The sequence below is a fragment of the Chionomys nivalis genome, chromosome 15 (genome assembly GCF_950005125.1).
Source record: "Chionomys nivalis chromosome 15, mChiNiv1.1, whole genome shotgun sequence".
In the NCBI taxonomy this organism is placed as follows: domain Eukaryota; kingdom Metazoa; phylum Chordata; class Mammalia; order Rodentia; family Cricetidae; genus Chionomys; species Chionomys nivalis.
The window spans coordinates 21987239-22001772 of record NC_080100.1 but is presented as its reverse complement, the minus strand read 5'-3'; the positions used below and the strand labels follow the sequence as shown (position 1 = coordinate 22001772).

Genomic DNA, 14534 nt, shown 5'->3' with positions numbered 1-14534 from the left:
ACCCATTATTCACAAGGTGGGCCTGAATCGTCACAGTGTACTTCCTATGGAAGGGAGATTTGGGCACAGACAGGTGCACAATGTGCACCTCTGGGAACGGAGGTAAATAACAGAGCAGCGACAAACTGTCAGACACTGGAGCAACAAGCAGAGATTCTCCCCCACAGGCCTCAGGAAGAATGTCAACTCAGTCCCCCACAGAGGGACTCTGAGATGTGGTAAATCTCCCCCAGGTTTAAACCACTCTGAAGAGTTGGTTATACCAGCACTATCAATTACCACACCAGTTCTCTACACAACAGTCTCTGTCAAGGAGAGATATTCTGGAATACAGAGGAGTCAACAAATTGAAAGTGAAATTGCCTGATTAACACTTGGCAGGACGGTGCCTTGCGCTGTTAAATCATTCCTCATTCAGGTGGAATCGTGTCAGCTTCAGCTGCTATTTCCTAATGGGTGCCCCACCAAACTGCCGAGTGACAGGCAGAGCCAAAATAATCCCACACTAGATTTCTCAGGTGATGAGGGGCACTCGGGCCGGGACTGGCAGGGTGTGGTCACACCAAGAGACCTTCCTTCTGCGGTATCAGGCGGAATCTGGCTCCCTCCCTGCTCTTCACTCCACGCCCACTCAAATCCCATCCTTTCCTTTCCAGCAGCAGCCACCACCCTAGCCTTGGCCCTAGGCCTGGCCCCTTTCTCTGGTTACAGCTTCTCAAAACCCCCAATCATTCTACTGCCAGAATATAATCATGTCAAAACCTCATTCTTCAACTCACCCCACCCTGGGCTTTCAACGCTGCTCGGAGCCACCCATCAAAGACTGCAACTTCATTTCCTATTAGCTGCCCATGCAGGCCTCACTCCAGTTAAATCTCCTCACTCTGCTTCCGCTTCTGGCATCGGGACCTCATCATTACTGGATTCCTCTATTAATCGTAACCTGCCTAATCAAGTTGGTCCAGCCTCAGGTTTAGCTCTCTTTCCCATGAAGCTTTCCCTAAACTTCTATATTGCTGGCTGTCCACACACCAGAGCTCATCTTAAATGGCAAAAGTCATGTATGGCCTCATCTAGACAGTAAACATCTTTAGACCTTTCATCTCTTACTGACTATAAAGAAACTACAAAAACCAGGCATTGTGTTAGGTACCAGGAGCTACGATTTTCTTTGAATTTTCTATATGCCAGGTTTCATCTTAATCTTCATATTGTTTTATTTTTTTTTTTTTTTATTTTTTTTTTTTTTTCTTCATATTGTTTTAAAAGAGACACAGGTCTCACCTGAATTAAAGATGAGAAAATTAAAGGCCAGAGCAATTATGGAAATTACTGATATCATATAAATACCAGGGGATGAAAGTGACGTGGACAGAAAACAAGGGGACAAGATGAGTAGCCAGACTCCAAAGAGTATGGAGAATAAATGATGTCAGGGGCTGGAGATGTGGTTCAGTAGCAAAGATCTTACCTAGCGCACACACACACACACAGACACACGCACACACAAAGACTGAGTTTTCAGCTGCTCAGTAACTTTTATGACTTACATTTAAATTAGACGAGCAAATCTACAAAGACTGTGGGTGACTCAATGCCAATGTTGTAATAAGAACTAGAATTTAAAATGACGCCAAAGGTACACAAGTAAAAAAGTTCATCTAATGTAAAACCAAACTCACAAGCGTAATTACTACAGTAAAACTTAAGTGGGATAAATATAATGTCTTGGTTTTGAGTTCAAATATTTTACTGCACAGATATACAAAAAGAAGCAGCAAGAATCTCTGGTGGGGGTGGGGGGAATTAATTATAACCCCAGTTTGAATGAAGAAGGCAATGCGACTACCAGAACAGCTAATTAAATCTCAGCATATGCCAAAAGCAGAACAAGCCTGGGAAGCGAGGATTATTTTTATTGTTATTTTGGAACAAATCTAGAGTTCTGCTCAGAATGCTGGGCCACAGCTTGAGACGTAAGCTGTCACCTAGGTTCAGATGGAACTTGCAGGCCTAATTAAAAACACTCAGATTTCACAATTTCATAAATTGCATGTTGTAGTGGTTTGAATAAGAATGGCCACCATACGCATATATTTGGATGCTTAGGGAATGTCGTTAGGAGGGATGGCTTTGTTGGAGGAAGGGTGTTTCTTGGGGGTGGGCTCTGAAGTTTCAGAAGCTCAAGCCAGGCCCAGTGTGTCGCTCTCTGCGGCCTGCGGATCCAGATGTAGACTTCTCAGCTCCTTCTCCAGCACCATGTCTGCCTGTGTGCCTCCTCCATGTTTCTCTCTAGAATAATGGACTAAACCCCTGAACCCATAACCCAGCCCCAGTGAAATGTTTTCCTTTGCAAGAGTTGCTGTAGTCATCATGCCTCTTCACGGCAACAGAACATTGACAAAATACATGGACTCATGATCATGTAAAGCTAAGTTTATAATATGTAAATATTATATGTCATTAGGAGGAATGGTTCCCGTTTTTTCAATGGAGGTGTGAGGTCAGATTATGGCACTTCTTGTCTGAATATGAAACCTCAAAGTTGTGAAAGTAAATATTACTTTAGCAAACCCACACCTTTTCAGATCAATTACGGCACGAGATTACTAGCCCTGAAGGAAAATCTTGACTGGAGACCCAGTGTCTCCAGCTGATCCATGAAGAGTTTCCATTCCTAGCCTGGGAAAGGCATTTACCTTCATGGGAAACAGCCTGCTACAATAGGCTTCTGCGAACACAACACTATTAGGCAAGTAGCAACCACAGCTATGTCTGAGTTGCAAAACCACTCAAAACTTAAGTCACGAAAGATTGAGAACATTCTGGAACACCTTTATTATTCAAGTTTCAAATGAGAGTGTGGAAATTGCCTATGGAGACGATAATTGTCTCTAATATCCATTCTCCTTTGTTCCTTGAGGTTCAGCTGGTCTCATGGATGACAGAGAATATGATCACCTCTCCCCTCTTAACTTTCACAAGAGGGCAATGCCTTGTAGCCCCTTGGGCACATCTTTTAAAAAGGAAAATGTTATACTTCACTTTCTTTGAAACTTAAATGTTGACTATGCAAGACAACAGCCAGCAAGGCCAGAACAGTACCATCCAACATGGAAGTTGGAAGTCTTACAATGGAAGTCTTACATTTTAAAAAGGCTCTGGGGTCAGGGCGACGGTTTGGTGTCAAAGAGCACTAGCTACACAAAGCCTGAAGAGCCAAGTTCCATCGCAGAAAGTAACATGAAAAGCCAGAAGCAGTGGTGTATAGCTGTAGTCCCAGCATTCCTGTGGCAAAACCAAAAAGCAGGGACAGGGAATGGCCGAAATGCTAGCCAGTTAGCCTGGGGTATACAGAGCAGTGGCGGGAACAGTGAGAGTCTACAACAAGGTGGAAGGTGGGACTGGCTTTCACTCCTCCATACACAGACCATGGCATGGGTCTAACTGTGCACTCTCATCTCTGTCTCTGCGCCTTCCCCTTCCTCCCCCCCCCCCACATACACACAACACATAAATAAATAAATAAATCACAAACAAATAAATAAACTTGTGATAGCCACGCTAAAATACGTAAACAGAAGCAGGTGACATAGAGTTCACTGGTTCATAAAATCCAGAAGTCTAGACCATCAGCACTCTGCTGAGCAACTATTTTAAAATGACACAAGATGCCTTAAAAATACTTAACATATTACGATGGGGCAGTGCTCAATGTCTTTGAAATCTGCTACATGCTTTATGCTTTTAGTTCATCTCAACTTAAATCAGTACCCTTTCAAGTGCTCAGTAGACACAAGTGGCTGTGGCTACTGCCAGGCATCAGGCAGCCCTAGAGGAAACAAAAGAGCAGTATAGCTTGGGGCCGGGTGCAATCCATGCAGGGAACTGTGCTACAGATCTTTCGGATGCTTGACAATTTCACTTCAGAGGAAAACAGAACCACTGTATTTTGGCATTTTATCTTATTATCCCATCATTAGTACATCTAGTGGGTTCTAGAAGGTCCTTGCAGATTCCTGGTTATAAAGGAATTTTCAAAGGATAGGTTCATGAGTTGGCATTTAACTCATGCCACAAACAAAGGCTGAGTATAAATGTTGTCTTCCCCCCAACACATTTCAAAGGAAAGATATCCAAGGAGAATATGCAAGTCCTTAGCCTTTTTCTTGCTCTCTCTCTGTAGAACTCCGAACAGAGCAACCCACTGGGTAGCCCAGTGAAGAGCTGGAGAAATCAGCTCTGTGGGCTCCTAAGAGGAGCGAGCAAAATAAAAGCATTTCAGGCAGCGATTTCCAAAATAGGCAATGAATTCTCAGCAATGATGGAAACTGACATATCCTGTGAGTCAGACACAAGGCCCTTCCTCCTTTCCACGGAGGTAGGAATACAAGCAGAAATCAAACCCTGGCCATCAGTTTTTTGGCTAATGCTCTCCCTCCATCATATAAACGAAACTGTCCACCTTTATACAGCAAAGATCTTTGTGCAGACACTCCGCTCAGAACCTCCACAGTATGATTCAGAAACAGTTCTTGGAGTCTCATCACCAAGGAGAAATCACACAATGAGTTTGTCAAGCCAGGAAAGATGTAGGTCGACAACGGCTCTCACTGAAAATGATCGTGTAATTCATTCATGATAAAGAGATAAGAAACAATGGCACGGGGTGACTCATTTGCTCTGTGGACTGTTGGGTGTTTCCCGAGTTTAGGGGTCAGGGTCTGCATTGCACTTTGGTCTCCAGCTGGAAGGTTTACCGAAGAATCAGTTCGGGGTAACGGATGAAGCTGTGATTCAGTTAGCCTGCCATGGAGAATCATCTCTGGCTCCAGGAAACAGCAGAAGCAGGGTCTTGGCCTCCCCTTCAACACTGATCTGAGATAGATGTGATTCTCGGCAAGCAAATCACCTAGAATTTTCCAAGATCTCTCCCTACCACCGGGGGAAGAAAGGACACTGACAATGGTGAGTTTGACTGCCGAGAGCAACTTACATAATATAAAAAGATCGTACAGCTGGGTGGTGGTGGTGCACGCCTTTAATCCCAGCACTCGGGAGGCAGAGGCAGGCGGATCTCTGTGAGTTCGAGGCCAGCCTGGTCTACAAGAGCTAGTTCCAGGAAAGGCTCCAAGGCTACAGAGAAACCCTGTCTCGGAAATAAATAAATAAGTAAATAAAGCCACTGTACAAAATCACTCCGCATATTTTTTCTTTGGAGGAAGGGGTATGGCTGGGAATCGAACCCAGGACTTGTATATATTAGACAAGTGCTCTATCCTAGCCCACTGTGCAGACTTATTTCAGCTTAGGACAGGAAAGACTTTATTTCAGGATAATTTGGAGATTCAAGATTTACAAGCGCTGATGTCCTGAGTGCGCAGTGGAAACTACCTTGTAAGTAAAACCCAGTTCCCGGCCTGACATTTATCCACCATGAGACCCACACCATAAAAGCGACTTTCAGTCTTAGCTCCTCTGTGAAATGCTATCATCATGGCCTTGCCCTGACAGGGTCTGAGGATAAAATGACGAGCAGTGTGCAAAGAACTCAGCATGGTCCTTGCCCCTGGTGGTGAGCAGGCAATACATGAGCAGACTCCTCATTTTCTTCGTTAATACAGGAACAATTAGGAAGTCTACACTCTCTGATGGGGAGATGGCCTCGTGGGGATAAGTACTTGGCGTGCAACTGTGAGGAACCAAGTCTGGATCTGTAGCACTGCTTAAAAGTCCGGCACAGTGGGACACATGTGTAACCCCAGCACTGGAGAAGGTGGGGAGCACGGGAGGATCCTAGGAGCTTGCTAGTCAATCAACCACATCAAATTGGCAAGCTCTGGGTTCAGTGAGGAACCCTGCCACAAAAAGAAAACAATAAATAAGGCATGAACACTTAATGCTACTGGCCTCTGGTCTCCCTGTATGTGCTAACAGGCACCTGCACACACATGCACAAACAGACGTAAGATATACACATACATGGGGGGAGGGGAGAGAGAGAAAGAGAGTAGATAAATTTTTTTAAATGTGGGGATTGGAGTGATGGCTAGGAGATTAAGAGTGCTTCCTACTGTTCCAGAGGACCCAAGTTCAATTCCCAGCACAGGCATCAGGTAGCTTCCAACTACCTGCAATTCCAGTCCGAGGGGATTCAACTCTCTTTTCTAACCTCTGACACAATAAACACGGGGGGGGGGGGGGGATGTGAGCACATACACATACACACAATAAATCTTTTAAAAAGACAGAAATGTTTTCTCTGATTTCTATGCATCAGGTTAGAACACTTACTTTAATATTGTCACAGTCCTACTTCCTTTTGAGGACACTGAAAATCACACCCAAGATAAAGGGTAAGGTCTCTAATTGTGTGTACTCAGCGGAAAGAGGTGGGAACTGTCAGGTGGTGGTGCTGAACACCTTTAATCCCGGGACTTGGGAGACAGTGGCAGGTGGATTTTTAAGTTTGAGACCAAGCCTGGTCTACAGAGCAAGTTCTAGAGCAGTCAGGGATACATACAATATCTGTCAATAAAAACAAACAAAACAGAACAAAAAAACCCAAAACACCCCCCCCCAATAGAGGTGAGAGCTTTAAAAACTCTTCTAGAATAGAAATATATTATAGGATGAATTGTGTCATGGCCAGAGTATTTATGTTGAAGTCCTAAAGCCTCCACATCAGAATGCTACCTTACTTAGATTAAGAAGTAGTTTTTACATTTAAAAAAAAAGCCTACATAATAATCTAGTTTGAAATAAGGTCAAGAGAGCGGGCTCTAATCCAATGTAATTAGTGTCCTTATCGTAACTAGGAATGTGGACACATACACGCACACAGCGAGAATGTCAAAGATGAAGCCTAGAATTGAGATAATCCGCCCACAAGCCAAAGGTTCCTGGTATATGCCTGGAGTCCAGGAGTGGCACCAACAGACTCTCCCATACAGCCTTCTCCACAGCAGCCCTTCCACAGTTCCAGCCTCCAGACCCAACAGACAATAAATTCCTGTTGTTTAGGCCACCCAGCTTGTAGCACCTTGTTATGGCACCTGGCCAATTAACACAAGGTGAGAGAGATTAGGCAGCAAGAAGATTCTCTGTTTCAAAAGGTCTGACAAGACCTGGAAAGTATGCAGTCTGACAACAAGCTTACCAAAGTTTCTCCCGGTCTTTACCGAGTCTCCTGTCTCCACCCACCCAATGGGGTTGGTTATCTCTCATATATTACTAAGGCATGTCTCTGCAAAAAGAGCTTAGCTTGAAACTGGTCAAAGCTAGTATGTCTACAGAGAGACCACAATTTCAAATAGTGTGTGTGTGTGTGTGTGTGTGTGCACGTGCAGTGACTCAGACGTCTGTAAGAACTTACAATAAATGACTAAAAATTCCTTGGGAAAAGAAAAAAATACCTTGGCAGCAACAACGGTTCTCGACCTTCATGAGAAGTATAAATCTTAACAGGCAACAGATTGAGAACCTGAGTGAGCAGGATGTGTCTGGTTCCTCAAGATTCAGGGGGTGTGAGCATTTCCTTGGCTTACGTCTGCAGCTGACAGGAGCTGCTCCATCATGGTATACCATCAATTGAGTCTTTTCTGAATGTAGTCACTTTAATGGGGCTGCTGATTTTCTCCACGCCAGGTCTGCCGCTTCCTTATTATAATGGAACGTATAACTGGGAATAAATCTTTCATCAAAGCAAACACACACCCACAAAGTAAACTCTGACTCCCTCCGCCACACCGGAATGGCACTTCTCAAGGTTTGTTACAAAGACCTTTCACTCCCATTTCCCATCCCTCAAATGTCCACCCATTTCACTCTGGCATTAAAAAGTGTCATTTGCAAAGAAATTCCAAAAGCCAGAGTGTTTTAGCTTGCACAGGGAAACCCCAACCTTTCTGGCCTCATTTCTCATGATGACAACTGATTTTTCCACACGGAACGACATGCTAGCTGCTGCAAATATTTCAGGAGGTAAAGGAGCCAAATGAAACTAGAAGATAAAGGATGGGAGGTGTATATAGTCAGAAAGGAGATAAAGAACCAAGATTGGGACTTAACTTGTTTCATAAGTGTGAGCGTCAGCCTCTGCATCTGGAAAATAGAATGCATACTTCGGGCTGTTCTTGCTAAAATTCTAACAACCACACCCCAAACTGAGGCTCTGATCTGAATTCACCAAGTATTACTATTTTATATGGCCAAGGACAAATGTTGAAATTCAATGAGCTAAGTCATTGCTCCTCCACCACCCCAGCTTCATCCTTCCCCCACACACCAATCCCCTGGGTTGAAGTTCCGCCTTCACAGAGCTCCCCAAATTCTCCTACTGTCAAAGCCAAGAGCGTTTGACACCAGGCTTCACGGTCTGGTAGTCCCCACATCTGGTTTTGGTTTCTGGGCACAGCTGGGCTCACCTTAAAGGTCCATTTAGTATCCACATTCTATTTGTGTTTTGTCTTGAGTGTCTGAGGCACATGATGACTTTGCCCCTCATACTCTGGTTTATCAGCTTCTTAGGGTGAGGTGGAGAGACAGATTCACTGCATATCCAAGGCTAGCCTTGAATTCCCAATTCTCCTGCCTTCACTTCCCACGTGTTGGTCAGGTTTGAATCACCACACCCCTATTTTCAGACAACCCTGCCCCTCCCACATTCTGCATTTCTTTTATGTCTTCCTATCTATGCCTAACTCAACTAGAAGGATGCTGCAAATCAAGTTTTTTTTTTTTTTTTTTTTTTTTTTGGTTTTTCGAGACAGGGTTTCTCTGTGGTTTTGGAGCCTGTCCTGGAACTAGCTCTTGTAGACCAGGCTGGTCTCGAACTCACAGAGATCCGCTTGCCTCTGCCTCCCAAGTGCTGGGATTAAAGGCGTGCGCCACCACCGCCCGGCTGCAAATCAAGTTTTTAAAAGAAACTTTAAAAAAAAAACAAAACATGGCATCATGGTAGTTTGAATGTAACTGGTCCCCCATCTCAGGGAGTGGCATTTTTAGGAGATATGGCTTTGTTGGAGTGGGTATGACCTTGTGGGAGGAAGTGTGTCAATGTGGGGGCAGGCTTTGAGGTTTCCTGTGCTCAGGATAACTCCCAGTGTCTCAGTCGACTTCCTGTTGCCTGCAAGATGGAGGACTCTCAGCTACTCCTCCAGAACCATGTCTGCCTGCAAGCCGCCATGCTCCCCACCATGATAATGAACTGAATCTCTGCAACTGTAAGCGAGCTCCCTCAATGAAATGTTTTTCTTTATAAGAGTTGCTGTGGTCATGGTGTCTCTTCACAGCAATAGAAACCCTAACTAAGACAGCCATCCACTATGGAAGCACCTCTCTAGCCTCTGTAGATTAACTGTGGGTCCCAAATATATTTAGGGGTCTGTCTAACCACGACCCATAGCATCATCAGTCTGAATCCCCCATGACATACATATAAGCTTGCCCCCAGGAAGTCAAGCAGAGGAGTCTTCCAGAAAGCACACCCCAACTGAATCTGTATCTCCACAATGGTCCCAGGGTAGCAGAGAGACTTGAAGGCCACCCACGGGCAAGTCCTTGCAGCCGCTCTTATCCTTATTGCTTACTCTTGAATTTTCTTCTCAATGGCCACAAAGTTACCTGGCTGAAACGTGATCACGCCAGTGGGTCACCTGTCTCCTCTTTACGTAATCATGAACTTGATCTGCCATCCTTGGCTGCCTACCCTTAGAAACACAAAGAACTCTTTCTTCCCTTTCTTTCTCGCACAAAGACGTGCAGAAACATGGGCTGGCTGATGGCTCAGGACACTAAGAAGATATCACCCGCTTCACTAGGATGGTTGATAGCTTGGAACACTCAAGACACACCACGCACTTCAGTAAAGATTATAGTTTGGCTCATTTAATTGAACATCATTTGTAAACCCATCATCGTGTGACTATGTAACTAGCAACACATACAGACATCTACTGAACACCTCAAAGGGAAAGGCATGCCCTTAAAAAGCAAGCCTCCCAAGTCAACTCACTCCCAGCTCTCAAGGCTCTCTGTAACCCATAAATGATAAGATCTCTCATTTTTATAATCTTTAAGTTCCTCAGTAGGATGAAGAAGTACTGGCCAACTATTTGTCTTCTAAACATCAGACCCTGAGACGTGTATCTGACCCCAACAGCACACTGAACTTTTTGGATGAAGGCCTAAAACCAGAAGAGTAAGAGAGCTGTCCAAGGCCATGAACCTCAATCCAAGTTTAAAGTTGTGCCCTGGATCACGCCAGTTCACAAACTGCAATCTCCATCGCAAGCTCCGACATTCAGGAAAGCTGGACTTCCAACACTTGGCTGCAAAAAAAAAAAAACCTGTTTCTACAACTTAGAGCTGCAGGAATCTATAGAAGTTGCTGCCTCTCTCTAGGCTTCAGTTCCTTAATCTGAAAAAGCTGCTTAATTAGAAAGCCACATGAGGTTAGTGGCAAGAATTCCCATCAAGTGCCTAGTGGAATATGGAGTACCTAGTATAAAAATCTGCTAGAATCAGGGCCGCCATACGGCTGGTTAACAAACGGGACTTTGTCTTGAAAGGGGTTTCTTTGTGTGTCTTTATTCCCTCCATTTGCCTGTCTAGTGACAGAGCTTGAGAAAACAACTGGGGATAAATCTGGGAAGCCCTGTAGATCAGGCTGGCTCTATTCAAGCAACTTCCTTTGCTCTCCTCCCCCAAGGCTGCTCCTCGGACATTCCTTCTTCGTACTCACTGCCAAAATCAAGACCTTGTTGCTGCCAAATCTCAAAGCCTTTACTAGTGTTATTATTGTGATTTTTTTTTTAATTCATGGAAATGTTTCAAATTTTATTTAAAACTGAGGTTCCAACAACACCCTCTCTCTGGCCACCAGTTTAAAATTTTTTCAACCAGCACTATATGAGCCTATCGCCCTTCTGCCCTGGTTCAGAGATCACACCCCCTACATGATGAGATCTGGCTACAATAATCTCAATGTAGATAGATGGAAGCAGTCCAAATTCTCTTGGAACAATTTCTTCCCCCTTGGCAGTCCTGGAAATTGAACACGGGCCTTATGAATGCCAGGCAAATGCTCTACCACTGAGCTACATTTCTACCCCAAATTCCCTTATTTGGTAAATTATAGACCGGTATCTCCGGAACTGGGCAAGGCTGTGTACCGCTTGCCTTTCCTCTTTAAGGAAGCCAAAGGTGAGATGCAGGCTTGGTACCACCGGCCAGTGGGTGAGCAGGGCAAGGTTTTCTTGGGGGAAGGGCATCTGAGGAAGTGACATGATTGGAGCTCTCTGGGACAAATGGTTGAGCTACCTTTTCTTGCCAAGTCACCTCACATCCTCTGAGTTAATTTACCTTAAGAAGGAAGTAAACTTTTTCCTAAGATTTCTTGTTACTTTTTTAAAATTATTTTTTATGAGAAGGAATTTTGTAGTCATCCCCAAAGCATCTTGCCTGGCCTCTTATCAGAGCAGTAAGTACATAGGAACATGTCACAGTGTCATCTAAGAGGTAGGTAGGTATGGATGTGTGTGGCGCACTAGCCATGTGACGCAGCCTCATTTACCAAAAACAAACTGTGCCAACCTGCCCAAATAAAATTCACGGCAGAGCACAAAGATCCAGGCTCACCTTGAATTATATAATCTTTTTTTTTTGTTGTTTTTGTTTTTTCGAGACAGGGTTTCTCTGTGGTTTTGGAGCCTGTCCTGGAACTAGCTCTTGTAGACCAGGCTGGTCTCGAACTCACAGAGATCCGCCTGCCTCTGCCTCCCGAGTGCTGGGATTAAAGGCGTGCGCCACCACCGCCCGGCAACGAATTATATAATCTTAAACAGTATAGAGCATGCACATTTTGAAGGTGACTTATCTGGGCTTCCACCTAATGCTCGTCCACAAATTTCTCTCACACAACAGCTTTGCAGGAATGCAGTCTGTTGCAAGACTCAGATCCCAGCAGTTTAGGAGGCAGGAATCTGTGAAAATATCACTGTGCAGCCCCTTGCTATTTGCTCTCATGGGAGAATTCCGACACTCGACCCAGTTCTCCCAATCTATGATAGGCATCAAGGGAGAGAGAACCTCAGGAATTTGGGGGGCATGCAGTAGCAGTGAACAATACTGATTCAAGTTTCTTAAAGACCAAGAGGAGCAATGCTGATAATGTAATTCCTTAATCACCCCATCCTGGCCAAGGGTGGCAAGGGAACACTTAACAAGGCCGGAGGGCAGTCATGAGTTCAAGGATAGCCATTTGAACAGAATAAGATTCTCAGAAAAAAAAATGACTAATAAACAAAGTAAGGTATTTTTCTCAAAAAAAAAACCCTAAAATTAATTAACAAAAAATATAAATGAAAATTATGAAAATGGCATTGTAAATCAGAATCTTGGCAGCTTTTACTGATTCTTTAATTGGACTGTTCCTTTCTCTACATGACACAGACTTGAGGAATTTCTTACAGGCTGTTCTGAAAGCCGCACACACAAATAGCAAACCTAAAGCGTGCTCATTCACCAACGTCACGTTGAGCTGGCGCCTAGTGCTTCAGGAATCTGTAGTTTATTAACCCAGCGCCTTATCAGGGCAGGAGCAGGGCTGTTTCTGTAGGCCTGGGGAGCACGGCGGAGCCGCCAGACCGTGAGTCACAGTGTACTTACATCACTCTTTCTAAACTTTGCTTTCAGGCTCTTCATGTTTAATCCATTCAGCCTTCCAAAATCCTAGGAGATTTGTCAACACCTAAGCAGAGAGTGAGAAAGAAAAATAATGAATGAATGTAGATTGCCAAATAAACACTCCAGATTTTCTTCCCTGATTGGATTACGACACTGGGCATGAGAAGGAGGCAGGATTGGGTTGGGATGACTGTCAGTGAGCAGCTGGGAAGCAGCGAAAGACCATACGCTCGCTCTCCCACTCACGATACGCACCCTCCCGCCGACTGACCTGACACGTATAAATTAGAAGAAGAAAAAAGCTTTTATCTTCCTCATTTATTTTAACTGGCATATAAGGATTACATATTCTTGCCACAGAAAATGTGGTTTTTAGAAATCAGTATACATCGTGGAAGAGCAAATGAGCCAGCTAGCCCGCACAGCACTTCACACATTCCTCACCGTGGAACCGTGAGAATCTTTACGTTCAAGCAATTTCAAGTTCACAGGCCAGAATTTATAGGAGTCACCAGGCTACAACAGAGCTCCGGAGTCTATTCCTCCTGTCCGGCAGAAACGTTATCTTGTGATTAGCATTTACTCAATCTCTCACCATCAATCCCTGTCAAGGACCACGCTGGTCTCTGCTTCAGGAACTTAGCCGTTTGGATTCCAAACGTTAAGTTACCAAGCATTAAAAGAAGAACGCGTGTGAGTCACACCTTAACCATCTGGACAGCTGCGGTCGGGGTGGGGTTTGCCCAAGGGATTCCAGTGTTGGAAGCTTGGTGATAGGGGAGGTGATGGAATTATTAAGAGGTAAGGCCTGGTGGGAGGTCTTTAGGTCTTTGAAAGAGAGAGAACGCTGGTCTCTTGGGTTGAGAGTCAACTGACCCTTAAATTTTTGCCTTTCCAGCAATATGAGCTTTGACTTTTACAGGACCTCCCTACATTGCCGTCTCTAATGAAACATGCCTGTGAACCTCCACAACTGTAAACCAGTAATCCTTCGTTCCTGATAGTGTTACCCAGCCACCGGTATTTCGTTATAGAAGTAACACCAAATCAATACATGACTTGAAGTAATGCTTTTATATATCCTTCATTTTGCAATGAAACAATGAAGCTCCTCTTGAAGGCAGGAATAATAGAAGACGATAGAAACCACGGCTCCTATTACACGTGCTTTTCATTCCTTGCTTATTTTTCCAGGGTTTGCCTCCCTCCCCTGCTCCTCTTAAATGCACAGTGCAGTTGGTAGAAAATGCCAGGAACAACATAATCACCCTTGTAAATACCTCATTTCTCAGGGGACCCACTCTAAACAATACTAAGACTCTCCCAGTTCTTTTTCCTCTTTGAGATCCAGCAACTCTTAGCTAGTGCTGGAAGTCTTCAGCCATCACCACACTTAGGAGACGGATAACATTTCTGCTCACTAGAAATTGGATACAAGATTTTCATTATATATATCTATATATATCTATATCTATCTGTCTATCTATCTATATATCTATATAACATATTAATGTGTATTTTATATATTATATATTATACACACAAAGAGAAACTAAGATGCTTGTCTGCCGTCGTGAAGCATGCTTTCCTCATTGCCCTATACAGTTTCACAATCGAAATCCCAAATCCAAAACCTGTGTTAAAATACAGTACAGAATTTATCATTTCCATTAACTTAGACTAAGAAAAAAAATCAAAGTGCACCTAGGTCAGAAGGGCAAAATAATTCATGTGAAAGTTCCAACCACGGTGAGTGCTCAATAAACGTCAGTTTTGTTCACTGAAGTAGTAATGGGTGAGCTTCCAACTAGCAGCATGGCTCCAGCTGAGAGCTATAGCATAGTGGG

At 44.1% G+C, this 14534-nt stretch overlaps 1 protein-coding gene across 5 annotated transcripts in view; it reads right to left on the bottom strand.

The window, feature by feature from the left end:
* Positions 1-14534, bottom strand: part of Rai14 (retinoic acid induced 14) — a 161319-nt gene that overhangs the window by 99504 nt on the left and 47281 nt on the right. For all 5 annotated transcript variants that reach the window (XM_057789855.1, XM_057789853.1, XM_057789852.1 and 2 more), the window contains one exon: positions 12670-12751. In XM_057789855.1, coding sequence (XP_057645838.1) covers positions 12670-12705 — 36 coding nt within the window. In that variant the 5' untranslated portion in view covers positions 12706-12751. The remainder of the gene's footprint in view (positions 1-12669; positions 12752-14534) is intronic.